Below are 15,095 nucleotides of genomic sequence, written 5' to 3'. Positions count from 1 at the left end.
GATGCTGGAAACCTGAAAGAATGTTGGTGCCTTTGACAGAAATAGATCATTTAAGAAGAAGGTTGGATGTAATGGTAAAGATAATAAGTTCTATCTTGGACAAATTGAGTTTGAAATGTCTATGGGACATCCAGTTGTAAATGTCTAAAAGGCAATAGGTTATGTGGGACCAGAGCTCAGGAGAGAGCTTGGGATTGTGTATACACAATTCTTGTTTTCTGTGAGTGAGCCATTTTGCAAACAATATAAAATATTTTTTACAGATGTGAAGGAGAGAGGGAGGCAGGAGAGGGGCCTTGAGTTCAGTTCAAAGACAGGTAGGGACAAACACCAGAGAAGCAAGAGCAAGAAGAAGAACATGCAGGGCTGAACTGAGAGGAAGAGCATTATGGGGGTGGGATGCAATGGAAGGAAAGGAAAAGTGACAGGTAAGAGCATGGAACAGACATACAGTTCCCAGGTGGGAATTGATGAAAGGTAGGCATTCAGGCATGTGAGCAGGTGTATAGAAAAGGGCAAAGGTCGCCTCTTTTGACTCCAGAGATCTTGGTGGTTGTCTCTCTGTATGTCTGTTTTTCTGCTTCTGTTTGGAGAGGTTGTTTTTTTTTTTTAAGGACCTTTTGGTGGGGAGGTGGTAGACTGTGGGGTTCTGAGCCATGGGGCAGGAGGGGAGAGAGAGCATAGTAAAGTTAACATAAGTTTACATATGGTCAAATTAACATAAGTGTTTTTTGGAAATTTTTAATTAATTTAGAATATTTTTTCATGGTTAAAAGATTCATGTTCTTTCCTTCCCCTCCCCCCATACTCCTCCCATAGCTGACGGGCAATTCCACTTAGTTTTACATATGACATTGATCAAGACCTATTTGCATATTAATAATATTTGCACTAGGGTGATCATTTAGACTCTATATCCCCAATCACATCCCCATCAGCCCATGTGATCAAGCTGTTCTGTTCTTTTTCTTCTATGTCTCTACTCCCACAGTTCTTCCTCTGAATGTGGATGTTGTTCTTTCTCATAAGTCTCTCAGAATTGCCCTGGATCATTGCATTGCTGCTAGTAAAGTGAAGTCCATTACATTCGATTGTACTACAGTGTATCAGTCTCTGTGTATAGTGTTCTGGTTCTGCTCCTTTCACTCTGCATTAATTCCTGGAGGTCATTCCAGTTTGCATGGAATTCCTCCAGTTTATTATTCCTTTGAGCAAAAAAGTGTTCCATTACTAACAGATACCACAATTTGTTCAGCCATTCTCCAATTGGAGGACATCCCTTCATTTTCCAATTTTGGGCCACCACAAAGAGCATATCTATGAATATTTTGGTACAAGTCTTTTCTTCATTATCTCTTTGGGGTACAAACCCAGCAGTGCTATGGCTGGATCAAAGGGTAGACAGTCTTTTAGAGCTCTTTGGGCATAGTTCCAAATTGCCATCTAGAATGGTTGGATTAATTCACAAATCCACCAGCAATGTACTAATGTCCCAATTTTGCCACATTCCCTTCAACATTTATTACTTTCCTTTGCTGTCATATTAACCAATCTGCTAGGTTTGAGGTGGTACCTCAAAGTTGTTTTGATTTGCATTTCTCTGATTAATTATGAGAGATTTAGAATACTTTTTTTTTTTAAACCCTTACCTTCCGTCTTGGAGTCAATACGGTGTATTGGCTCTAAGGCAGAAGAGTGGTAAGGGCTAGGCAATGGGGGTCAAGTGACTTGCCCAGGGTCACACAGCTAGGAAGTGGCTGAGGCCAGATTTGAAACTAGGACCTCCCATCTCTAGGCCTGGTTCTCAATCCACTGAGCTACCCAGTTTCCCCCTAGAATACTTTTTCATGTGCTAATACTTTTGATTTCTTTATCTGAAAATGGCCTATTAATGTCCCTTGCCCATTTATCAGTTGGGGAATGGCTTGATTTTTTGTACAGTTGATTTAGCTCCTTATAAATTTGAGTAATTAGACCTTTGTCAGAGGTTTTTGTTGTAAAGTTTTTTCCCCAGTTTGTTGCTTCCCTTCTAATTTTGGTTGTATTGGTTTTGTTTGTACAAAAATTTTTTAATTTAATGTAATTAAAATTATTTTACATTTTGTAATTTTTTTAAACTCTTACTTGATCTTAAAATCTTTCCTTTCCCAAAGATCTGACATGTATACTATTCTGTGTTCACCTAATTTACTTATAGTTTCCTTTTTTATATTCAAGTCATTCACCCATTCTGAATTTATCTTGGTGTAGGGTGTGAGGTATTGATCTAAAACCAATCTCTCCCATATTTTCTTCCAATTTTCCCAGCAATTTTTGTCAAATAGTGGATTTTTGTCCCCAAAGCTGGAATCTTTCGTCTTTCTGAGGTCACTTACCCCAAGTCTATTCCACTGATCCTCCTTTCTGTCTCATAGCCAGTACCATATTGTTTTGATGACCACTGTAGTACCACTCAAACTATACTGTATAGTATAGTTTGAGATCTGGTACTGCTAGGCCACCTTCCTTCACATTTTTTTCCCATTATTTCCCTGGATATGTCTTTGACCTTTTGTTCTTCCAAATGAACTTTGTTATGGTTTCTTGGTAGTTTGATGTTATAGCACTAAATGAGTAAATACGTTTGGGTAGGAGTGTCATTTTTATTATGTTAGCTCATCCTACCCATGAGCAATTAATGTTTTCCCAATTATTTGGATCTCGTTTTAATTGTGTGGAAAGTTGTGTTCATATAGTTCCTGTGTTTGCCTTGGCAGATAGATTCCTAAGTATTTTATATTATCTAGAATGGCTTTAAATGGAATTTCTCCTTTTAATTCTTGCTGCTGAAATGTATTGGAAATATATAGAAATGCTGATGATTTATGTAGGTTTATTTTGTATCTTGCAACTTTGCTAAAGTTGTTGATTATTTCCACTAGCTTTTTAGTTGATTCTCTAGGATTCTTTAAGTAGGCCATCATATCATCTGCAAAGAGTAATAGCGTGGTCTCCTCATTGCCTATTTTAATAACTTCAATTTCTTTTCCTTCTCTGATTGCTACTGCTAGTGTTTCTAGTACAATGTTAAATAATAGAGGTGATAATGGGCAACCTTGTTTCACTCCTGATCTTATTTGGAATGCTTCTAATTGGTCCCCATTGTAGATGATACTTGCTGATGGTTTTAGATATATACTGTTTATTATTTTTAGGAAAGGCCCTTCTTCTATTCCTTTACTTTCTAATGTTTTTAATAGGAATGACTGTTGTATTTTGTCAAAGGTTTTTCCTGCATCTATTGAGATAATCATGTGATTTCTGATGGTTTGGTTGTTGATATAGCCCATTATATGGATGGTTTTCCTAATATTGAACCATCCTTGCATTCCTGGTATAAATCCCACCTGATCATAATGAATAACCCTTGTAATCACTTGCTGGAGTCTTTTTGCTAGTATCATATTTCAGATTTTTGTATCTATGTTCATTAAAGAAATGGGTTTTCTTTCTCTGTTTTTGACCTGCCTGGCTTTGGAATCAGTACCATATTTGAGTCATGAAAGGAATTTGGTAGAACCCTTCTTTGCTTATTCTGTCAAGTAGTTTGTATAATATTGAGATTAGTTCTTTGAATGTTTGATAGAATTCACTTGTGAATCCATCAGGCCCTGGGGATTTTTTCTTAGGGAGTTCTTTGATAGTTTGTTCAATTTCTTTTTTTGATATGGGGTTAGTTAGGTATTCCATTTCTTCTTTTGTTAATCCAGGCAATTTATATTTTTGTTAATATTCATCCATATTACCTAGATTGCCATATAATTGGGCATAATGGTTTTTACTGATTGTCTTAATTTCCTCTTCACTAGAGGTGAGGTCTCCCTTTTCATCTTGGATACTGTTAATTTGGTTTTTGTCTTTCCTTTTTTTTAAAATTAGATTGACCAGTACATTGTCTATTTTACTTGTTTTTTCAAAATACCACCTTCTAGTCTTATTTATTAATTTCTCCTTTAATTTTTAGGATCTCTAATTTAGTTTTCATCTGGGGATTTTTAATTTGTTCACTTTCTAGTTTTTTAATTTGCAGGTCTAATTTGTTGACCTCTGCCCTCCCTAATTTGTTAGTATATGCACTCAAGGATATAAATTTCCCCCCTGTACTTCTTTGGCTGCATCCCATAGATTTTGAAAGGATGTCTCATTATTGCTATTCTCTTCAGTTAAATTATTAATTCTTTCTATGATTTGTTCTTTAATCAATTTTGTAGAATCATATTATTTAATTTCCAATTAATTTTTGATTTGCCTCTCCATGTACCCTTACTAATTATTATTTTCATTGCATTGTGATCTGAGAAGGTTGCATTTATTATTTCTCCTCTTTTGCATTTGTTTGCCATGTTTTTATTCCCTAGTACATGGTCAGTCTTTGTGCTGCTGAAAAGAAGGTATATTCCTTGTTACCCATATTTATTTTTCTCCACATATCTATTAATTATAATTTTTCTAAGTTATCATTTACATCTCTTACCTCTTATTTATTTTTTGGTTTGATTTATCTAGTTCTGATAGAGGAAGGTTCAGTTTTCCCAATAGTATAGTTTTACTATCTATTTAATCTTTGAGCTCCACTAGTTTCTCCTTTAGAAATCTGGATGCTTTACCATTTGGTGCATACATGTTGAGTATTGATATTTCCTCATTGTCTATACTGCCTTTTATCAGGATATAATTACCTTCCATATCTCTTTTAATTAGATCTATTTTTACTTTGGCTTTGTCAGATATCATGATTGCAACTTCTGCCTTCTTTTTCTAAGTTTAGTCCCAATATTTTGCTCCTTCCTTTTACCTTATCCTGTGTGTGTCTACCTGCCTCATGGGTGTTTCTTGTAGACAACATATGTTAGGATTTTGGTTTCTAATCCACTCTGCTATTTGCTTCCGTTTTATGGGTGGTCATCCCATTCATATTCAGAGTGATGATTACCACCATTGTATTCCCCAACATTTTTATTTCCTTTGCTAGTTCTGCCCTTTCTTCTTTCATTATTTCCATCTACACCAGTGTTTTGTTTTTAATCAGTCCCATTAATTCCCACCCTTATTTTACTTCCCTCCCCCCTTCTTATTCCCCTTTTATTTTTCTTTAGGATCTTTTTAAACTACCCCTCACACTCTCCCTCCTTTGTATTACTTCCCTCCCCACCAGTCTGTTTGTTACCCTTCTACTTCTCTATAGGGCATGAATCAATTATCCTCCCCAATGGATCTGATTGTTCAATTGTGTTAATTTCAGTGCATATAAGAAATGAGTATTTCCTGTCTCCAACCTCTTTACCCTTCCAGTGCATTGGTGTTCTCCCCCTCTCCTGCCATGAGCTTCTTTATGAAATATAAATGTATCCTATTACGTCTCTTTTCCTATTTCTCATTAGTATTAACCTCTTTTTTACCTCTAGTTTTATATATATTTATACACACACACACATATGTATATATATGTGTGTGTATATATATATATATATGTATATATATATATATATATCTTGACATTTTGTCCTATAAAGTTTGTCACTGTTCCCTTTAAGTATACCCAGTGTGATACCTAGTGACCCAGGTGATAATAACAATTTTTATTAGTTACCACTATCATCTTTTCTTCTAGGAATATAAATTCTTTAAAGTCCCTTTAAAAAAAAGTTATTTTTTTGTTCTTGTTTTGTTTTTTTCCCCCCTTTCTCAATTACTTTTTGGTAATTCTCTTGAGTTCTGTTTTTGGGCATCAAATTTTATGTTTAAGTCCAGTCTTTTCTTTATGAATGCTTAGAAGTCTTCTATTTTATTAAATGATCATACTTTCCCTTGCAAGAATATAGTCAGTTTTGCTGGGTAGTTGATTCTTGGTTGTAGACCCAGTTCCCGTGCTTTGTGGAATATTATATTCCATGCCTTCCAGTCCTTCAGTGTAGATGCAGCCAGATCCTGTGTTACTTAATTGTGGTTCCATGGTATCTAAATGACTTCTTAGAAGCATGTAATATTTTTTCCTTGATCAGGTAGTTCTTGAATTTGGCTATAACATTCCTGGGCATTGTCAATTGGGAATTAAATACAGTAGGTGATCTGTGGATTCTTTCCATTTCCACTTTTCCCTCTTGCTCAAGAATGTTGGGGCAGTTTTCTTGGATAATTTCCTGTAGAATGATGTCTAGGCTTTTTCTTTTGTCATGATCTTCTGGTAGTTCAATAATCCTTAAATTGTATCTCCTCAATCAGTTTTCAAGGTCTGATGTTTTGTCAAGGTGTCAATAAGGTGTTTCATATTTTCCTCAATTTTTTCATTCTTTTGATTTTGTTTTATAGATTCTTGCTGCCTTGTGAAGTCATTTGCTTCTAATTGTTGGACTCTAATTTTTAAAGATTGAATTTCATTCCTGGCTTTTTTTTCGTCCTTCTCCTCTGATTTTCTTTGTTGGTCATCTTGCATCTTATTTCCCTCGTTTTCAAGCTAGTTAATTTTGGCCTTCAGGACACTATTTTCTGTTTCTAGATGACTTGTTTTTCTTTTTAAGTTCTTTTCCCAGTTGTTTTCAGTCTCTCTTAATTGTTTTTTTTTTAATTGTATTTTGAGTTCTTCCAAAGCCTGTGTCCAATTTGCTGTAGTTTCTGGGTTTTTTTTTTGTTTTTTTTTTTTTTTGGCTTGGTGTTCCTTGGTCTTCCTCTGTTCCATTTGCTCTTTGTTCTTTATCTGGATAGAAGCTGTCCGTTGTAATTTCTTTTTTCTTTTTCTGTTGTTTACTCATATTTTTTCCTTCTTTCCCTTTTGTAATTGCCTGTAATCTTGCTCCTCTGATTATTTGCTGGATCTGTGGGTTTGGGCTATTCTGTCCTGAAGGAGCCTATTCTCTGCTCTGTTGATTGACTAGGTTAGGCTGATAGTATTGATGAGCCCTGAGTTCAGATCTTCCCCAGCTAGCAGCAGAAGCTGAAAATATGCTGGGATTCCCACCCTTTTAGCGAGGTTGTAGCTTGTAGTGGTTGCAGCCTTTGTCCTTGGAGCTTAGTCAGCAAGGCTCTCAGAGCAGTATATGAGGGAGTGTTGTTGAAGCTTGAGCTTCCCTACCCTCTGAATACTTCTTATCTGCCCTTTTGATAAGATTAAGCCAGGGCAGAGTTGATCTGCAGAGCTGGATGTGGCCTGAGGCCAAAACCTTGAGAAGGGGCGGGGGGGGGGGGCGGGAAGATGGAGTGTTTTGACTGTGACTAGGCTGCCCTCTTTGTGCTTATTCTCCAGCTGCCTCCATGTCATCTGTGTTCAATGCCCTGAGCCTGGTACAGCTGTGTCAGCAAGGCACTCACTCAGGACTAGGGCTCTTGCCTGCTCAGATATTCCAGCTACAGCTGGAGACTCAGTACTGGGGGTGTGGGGGTGTTCTTGGACCTTCCTTCTTCCTTGCCCTTGAACCCGAGTGTTCAAGAATTCAGGCTTTTGGAGGGTGTACTTTTTAAGTTGAATCCAGCAGGAAGGTTCCCTAGCTCTGTCCTGTTGTTAGATTTGATTTTCTGTCCCCTCAAAGTACTCTATTTTTGATTGGCGTGGAAGGGTTTCCAGAGGTCTGGATTTTGCTGTGTCTAAGCCACCATCTTCCATAAGTGTTTTTTTAATGAAGGCTTCTTTCAGAATTCTTTTATGTAAAGTCAAATTTATATCATATTATATATATTTATATTTTTTATACTTTATATAAAGCAAGAAGTGTCTGCATATAGATCTGGGGTATGTTTATATATAGCTGATAATTAAGTCTATGGACGCTAAAGAGGTCACCAAGAGAGAAAAGGGACCATGGCAGAGCCATCCTGGGTTTTAGGCACAGTTAAGATGCACCAAATAAAGAAGACTTAGACAAAGTGATTAGATAGATGGGAGAACCAGGAGAAGGTTGAGTGAAGAAAAACAAAAACAGAAGAGGGTATATAAGAAGGTAGCCAGCAGTGTCAGACATAGCCAGGAGCTCAAAAAGGATGAAGACTGAAAATACCTTCAGATTTCATAGATCAGAGATCATTGGATCTTTAGAGAGAACACTTTCAGATCAGTGTTAAGGTTGGAATCTAGATTGCAAAGGGTTGAGAAGTGAGAAAGAAGGAACATGTAAAGAACTTTTTCTGGAAGGTACATATTTACAAAGTAAATACTAAAGTTCAGAGGTACTAGAAGCTAGAGGACTCAGGAATGACTTCATATAAAGAGCTGAACTTTGAAGGCACTGAGGATTTCTAAGAGGAGTGTGGAGTGCAGGGCAGGCATGATAAGAAGCCTGGGTATAAAGGCAGCTAGAATTTTTTTTCATATGAGGAAAAGCAAGCAGGCATTTTGGATGGAACAGAGTATTTAAAGAGGAGTAATTTGTTATCAACCTGGAAATACAGGCTAGAACCAGCTTGTAAAGGGCTTTAAATGTCAATGGAGTTTTTATTTCTTTTTTATCTAGAGGCAATTGAAAACCATTAAAATTCTTGAGCAAGAGAGCATCATGGTCAAATCTATGCTTAGATATATTACATGGAGCAATTTCATGGAGAAGATTGTAGATAAAATTAAATAGAAAACTATTGTAATATTTTGGGTGATGAGAGCCTCAACTATGGTATGAGTAGAGAGAAGGTGATGAAAAGGAGTTGCTGTAAAAGTAGAATTGAATGGACTAGGTATCTAATTGCATTTGGGGAGTAAGTAAGAATAAAGAGTTTACAATGACTAAAGTTGCAAACCTAACTAGAAGGATAGTAGTACCCTTGATGATGTAAAGATTAAAATTCTTATTATTACAATGAAAAGAAGTTAAGTGAGGTTAAGGCCAAGAGATCAATTTAAAGGGAAACATATTGAATTCTGTTTAGGTTATATTTATTTTGAGATGTACATGGGGCACACAAGACTGAAATTCAAGACTGAAACTTTTTAATTTTATTTTTATTTTTAAAATTTTATTTAGTCAATTTAGAACATTATTCCTTGCTTACAAGAATTATATTCTTTCCTCCCCTACCCTCCCCCAACCCTTCCTTCCCATAGCCAATGTGCAATTCTACTGGGTATTACATGTGTACTTCATCAGAACCTATTTCCATGTTGTTGGTGTTTGCATTAGGATGTTCATTTATAGTCTATATTCCCAATCATAACCGCCTCAACCCATGTAATCAAGCAGTTGTTTTTCTTGTGTTTCTACTCCCACAGTTTCCTCTGAATGTGGATAGTGTTTTTTCTCGTAGATCCCTCCAAGTTGTTCAGGATCACTGCATTGCCATTAATGAAGAAGTCCATTACATTCGATTGTACCACAGTGTATCAGTCTCTGTGTACAATGTTCTGTTTCTGCTCCTTTCACTCTGCATTAATTCCTGGAGGTCATTCCAGTTCACATGGAATTCCTCCAGTTTATTATTCCTTTAAGCACAATAGTATTCTATCACCAACATATACCACAATTTGTTCAGCCATTCAGCCAATTTTTTGCCACCACAAAGAGCGCAGCTATGAATATTCTTGTATATGTCTTTTTCCTTATTATCTCTTTGGGGGACAAACCCAACAGTGCTATGGCTGGATCAAAGGGCAGACAAAGACTGAAACTCTTAAGAGAGTTAAGGACTCAATGTGAATATTGACCCATTTGAGTTGATACAACCTCCAAGAAAGAGAGGAGGAAAAAAGGGCCCTGGAGTAGATAGACATATAGGAACAGGACATGGATAATTAGTCTTCATGGCAGACTTGAGGGTTGGCCCAGTTGGAAGGGTAAAGATTAAAATTTGGGGGATACTGAGGCAGGTAGAAATTAGTTTCTCTCTGCAAGCGGTATTATTTTTATGAGGTTTATTAAAGGTCAAGGGTTAAAGAAAATACAAGCAAGAGAAGCACGTGCTAGGTGGGCCCTGAGGCCCACCCAAATTTCACTCACATAATGAGACATGTCTGTTTGCCAGGGAATCCAGGAAGAGAAGAGACCCTGCCATGGGCGGAGTCCCTTTAAATAATGATTTTGCTCTCGGCCCAGGTGAGAATTCAGTGAGATTACAAAGCATTCTGGGGAAGTGGAGCAAGGACATCTGGAAATTGGATTCAAGTCCTGGATTCAAGTCTATTTTTACAGGAGGAAAACCAAGAGAGAGTGGTGTTCCAGAAACCCCCAGAGAGAAGAAAGTATCCTCTAGAAGAGAGTTTGGTCAGAAACACTCCAATTATTCCTTTTTAAAAAACTTTTTGATAATAGTAATAATAGCTAACATTTATATATCACTTTAAGGTTTGTAGAGTACTTTATATACTTTACCTCATGTCACTCACAACAAGCTTAAGATTTTTCTTCTTAAAACTTCACTCAAAAAATGAGTGTAACCCATTGTCTCCTAGTAATAGTACTATATTCTCTGTATTCTCCTGCAACTCTGGCATCTGAAACATATCTTGATACCTACTCAAGCTTCCATCTGTCTTTGACATTTTAGATATTTAACGTCTGTATTTAGTGCAGTTTTTCCTTCCTTTTAAGTATCTGTAAGACTCAGTTATTATTCTCCGCTGCTACTACAATTTTTGGGTGGTTAATCATTCCTTACTACAACATAAAGTTGATTTCCATATTGGCAGGTTCTGTCTTCTCCAATCTATTTTATATTTTATTGTCAGATTATCTAAAAATACTTTCATTTCTTCTCTACTGATCATTTGAAAAGTAACTTCTCATGGTTAGCTACCTCATGTCTTAACTCTTCTGCTTAGCATTCTACAATGTTCCATAATCTTTGTGAAGCAAATTTTTTATTATTCTGTAATATCACATAGTAGAACCTAATCCTGAAAATTTAGGCTACATAACCTCAGCTTCATCATCATTGCTGATTGTCACTACACCCTTTAAACATTCACTAATTTCCAGGGTTGGTAGTATCCACCCATCTATCAGTCAACAACTATTTCTTAAAAACCTAGTGCCAAGTTTTGGGCTAAGTATTGGAGATACAAATGCAATGAATGAAATAATCCCTGTCACAAGGAATTTGCATTCTAAATCATTTCCATCAGACCTAGTATATGTCACTTTAGTTTTAAAATTTTTAAGTACTTTTCATATAATATACATTAAATTTTTAAAAATTTTCATTTATTTAATTAAGAATATTTTTCCATTACATGTGTTAATTTTTTGTGGTTGGACTTGAATTTTTAATTTGATGGTCGCCAGGGATTTAATTTCTAAATCCCAAAATGAATTACTAAAGTAAAAATGTAATTTATGGTAGTTTATTTTTACAATAGAGGGATGATATTAAGGAATAGATAAAAGAGAAAACTCTAGCTTACTCTGAGCCAGGTAGAAATTCTTAGGCCCTAATCAGGGAAAAGGAGTCTCAATATGATGGGCCTTTCTTGGAGGTTCACACCTCCAGAAAGGGCAAGGAACTAAGTTAGCCTTTCACTCACCAAGGTGATTGTCTAAAAGGAAAGCAGTCCGAGTTCTCCTGCACAAGCTCCTCCAGGGTTGAGTTCCACAGCCAAGTCCGAGGGTCTGTCTTCCAGTCTCTCCTCTGAGTGTCTCTTCTTCACTCAAAGCTCGAGAGAGCGATTGATCCTCCAGTCCAACTCCATGACAGAGATCTATATCTCCTCTGGCCTCTGTGGTCTTCTATTTAAAGATCTTTTTCTCTTGTGTCACCTCCCCTAAATTTTACACTACCAATCACAGCAGACGCTCTCTCCAGGACTGCCCACTCTTTAGTTCACACCTTTTTTTGGTTATATTATACTTTTTTGGTTATATCACACCTTTTGTAGTTAGTTCACACTTTTAGTAGTTAGTTTTCACTTTTAGTAGTTAGTTACTTTTTTGTAGATAAAAATGGGTAGATCTACTTCAAATACTGAGTTAATAGTTTTGGGGATTAAAATCTAAAAATAGACTGGGGATTACAATTTAATCTTCATAATCAAGGAAAAGCTAAGTGTATCTTCATTGTTACAATCAGGGGAGAGCTAAATCCAATCTTCACACATGATTCATGTTCTTTCCCTCCCCTCCTTCCACTCCCCTTCTGGAAACAATAAGCAGTTCCACTGGATTTTACATGTATCATTGTTCAAAACCTATTTCCATATTATTAATATTTGCAATAGAGTGATCATTTAAAGTCAACATCCTCAATCATATCCCCATCGAAACATGTGTTCAATAATATGTTTTTCTTATGCATTTCTACTCCCACAGTTATTTCTCAGGATGTGAATAGCATTCGTTCTCCTAAGTCCCTCAGAATTAACATACATTAAACTTTAATGTGTCACTGTGGTTTTCCTTCCAATCCCTTTGTCCTTATTGCACACTTTCCTCATCACTGATAATGTAGGTGTATGTAAGAAGTGTTTTACTTAGAGCAAGGCTACAGATAATCCCTGATTGTTTTTAGGAAGATTGTAAAACTAAGACTGAAGTGATATTCTTATAGCCATGAAATTGTTGCTTATGTAAGATTCCTTTGTTAATTAACAGTGTCTGTGATCAGTTATATGGGTTAAGCTATGAAGATCCAGGAAACTCTCTGGGCCAACAATTTGGATATGGGTTAATGGAACTCTAATACCAGACTGCCTCTCACAATTCTGATATTTGCTAATAGTTAAATCATTTCTGTTTTAATTTGTTAAACTGTTCACTATTATTTCTTCCAGGTGGAATGACCAGGCATGAAACCACAGAGTCACCTCCAAAGCAGGGTATTTCTGAAGAGGAATTATGCCAGATGACAGTAGAAGGATTTCCAAAATGTGTTATCTGGTATTCTGAGTTAAGAGATACCTGGAAATCTGTTAGCCCATTTGGAAGGCAAATGATAATTCCTCAGGAGAAAATTATCACACAGAAGATAGACAATGAGCATAATGAAATTAATCTGAATTCAGTCCTTGTTACAGAACAGAAAGTTTCTGCAAGAGAGAAATCCCAAGGATGTGATCTATATGGAAGAACCTTTCAATTCAGTTCACAGCTAATTCGACATCAGAAAATCTGTGTATGGAAGAAACCTTATGAATGTCATGAATGTGGGAAAGCTTTTAGTAAAGGTGCACTCCTAAGGCAGCATCAGAGAGTCCATACTGGAGAGAAACCCTATAAATGTAATGAATGTGGGAAAGCTTTCACACTTCGTGGAAGCCTTACTGGACATAAGAGTATTCACACTGGGGAAAAACCCTATGAATGTAATGAATGTGGGAAAGCCTTTAGATTGCATGCACATCTTACCCAACATATGAGAATTCATACTGGAGAGAAACCCTATGAATGCAACGAATGTGGGAAAGCTTTCAGATTACATGGGCACCTTACTAAACACCTGAACATTCATCCTGGAGAAAAACCCTATGAGTGTAATGAATGTGGAAAAGCTTTCAGTAAAGGTGCGCTCCTTAAGCAACATCAGAGAGTCCACACAGCAGAGAGACCCTATAAATGTGATGATTGTGGAAAAACTTTCAGTATGAGTGCACTTCTTAAGCAGCATCAAGGAGTTCATACTGGAGAGAAACCCTATGAATGTAGTGAATGTGGGAAAGCCTTCAGACTTCGTGGAAGCCTTACTCAACATAAGAGCATTCATACTGGAGAGAAACCCTATGAATGTAATGAATGTGGGAAAGCTTTCAGTACAGGTGCAATTCTTAAGCAACATCAAAGAATTCATACTGGAGAGAAGCCCTACAAATGTGATGAATGTGGGAAAGCCTTCAGTCGGAGTTCAAGCCTTACAGAACATAAGAGAATCCATACTGGAGAAAAACCATATGAATGTAATGAATGTGGAAAAGCCTTCAGACTGCATGGACATCTCACTAAACACCAGAGCATTCATCCTGGGGAGAAACCTTATGAATGTAATGAATGTGGAAAAGCCTTCAGACTTTGTGGAAAACTTACACAACATAAGAGAATTCATACTGGAGAAAAACCATATAAATGTAGTGATTGTGGCAAAGCTTTTGGAGATGGTGCACTCCTTATGCGGCATCAGAGAATTCATACTGGAGAGAAACCTTACAAATGTAATGAGTGTGGAAAAGCCTTTAGTCGTCGTGCAAACCTTACTCAACATAAAAGAGTTCATACTGGAGAAAAACCCTATGAATGTCAAGAATGTGGTGAAACTTTCAGTCAGAGTAAACAACTAAAGCGACATCAGACACTTCATACTGGAGAGAAACCCTATAGATGTAATGAATGTGGGAAAACCTTCCGTCAGAGTAGACAGTGTACTCAACATCAGAGAATTCATACTGGAGAGAGACCCTACACATGCAGTGAGTGTGGAAAGACCTTCAGACTGCATGCACAGCTTACTGAACACAAAAGCATTCATACTGGAGAGAAAGCTTATGAATGTAATGAATGTGGGAAAGCCTTCAGACTGCATGCAAACCTCTCTAGGCATCAAAGAATACATACAGGAGAGAAACCTTATAAATGTAATCAGTGTGGGAATGCCTTTAGGCATAGTTCAACTTTAGTCAGACATCAGAGACTTCATAGCGGAGAATAATCCTAGGGCTTTAGTGAATGGAGAAAATACTTCTGTTTAATTATCCTTTATCAAATATCTGCAGCCATTAAGTCATTGTCACTAATTGATCTTGTCATGTCTTGAAGAAAAAAAATGCTTCCTCTCCTATATTTCCTCTACTCTACACATCAGGGTCTACAAGGGACTTCACATCAATTCACCTCAAAGCATATCACCTTATAGCTAATGATTAGTTCAGCTAACATCAGTTTCCTGATAATATGAGTAAGTTTTTGTTGTTTGGATTCCTAAAAATTATCAAATTTTATAGTTTTCAACACTTACTGAAATGTTTGCATCTTTTCTGGTGTTAACACACTAGTAAGCAGAACTATCCACTAGTTAGGAAGTTGATCTTTAGCTTTAATTGGCTTTAAATGAATTGACCTGCTTTTTCTTAGAAGTAAAGTTAAATAAAGTGTGAGGTGAGTTGTATGCTTATAAAATCATTGTCAAGGATCATAGATTTTTTTTTTAAACTTTACCTTCTG

The 15,095-nt window shown here is 36.5% G+C and overlaps 1 protein-coding gene across 1 annotated transcript in view; it reads left to right on the top strand.

Annotated features, from left to right (window-relative positions):
• The window catches only part of LOC100020729 (zinc finger protein 850-like), a 69,321-nt gene extending 54,439 nt beyond the window's left edge, over window positions 1–14,882 (top strand). Inside the window, exons 7-8 of the mRNA XM_056822365.1 lie at window positions 7,736–7,741; window positions 13,069–14,882. Of these exons, the coding sequence (XP_056678343.1) occupies window positions 7,736–7,741; window positions 13,069–14,583 (1,521 nt within the window). The 3' untranslated portion in view covers window positions 14,584–14,882. The remainder of the gene's footprint in view (window positions 1–7,735; window positions 7,742–13,068) is intronic.
• Window positions 14,883–15,095: the final 213 nt, after the last annotated feature.

Source organism: Monodelphis domestica, chromosome 1 (genome assembly GCF_027887165.1).
Source record: "Monodelphis domestica isolate mMonDom1 chromosome 1, mMonDom1.pri, whole genome shotgun sequence".
Taxonomy (NCBI): Eukaryota; Metazoa; Chordata; class Mammalia; order Didelphimorphia; family Didelphidae; genus Monodelphis; species Monodelphis domestica.
This window is presented reverse-complemented; position numbering and strand designations above follow the sequence as displayed.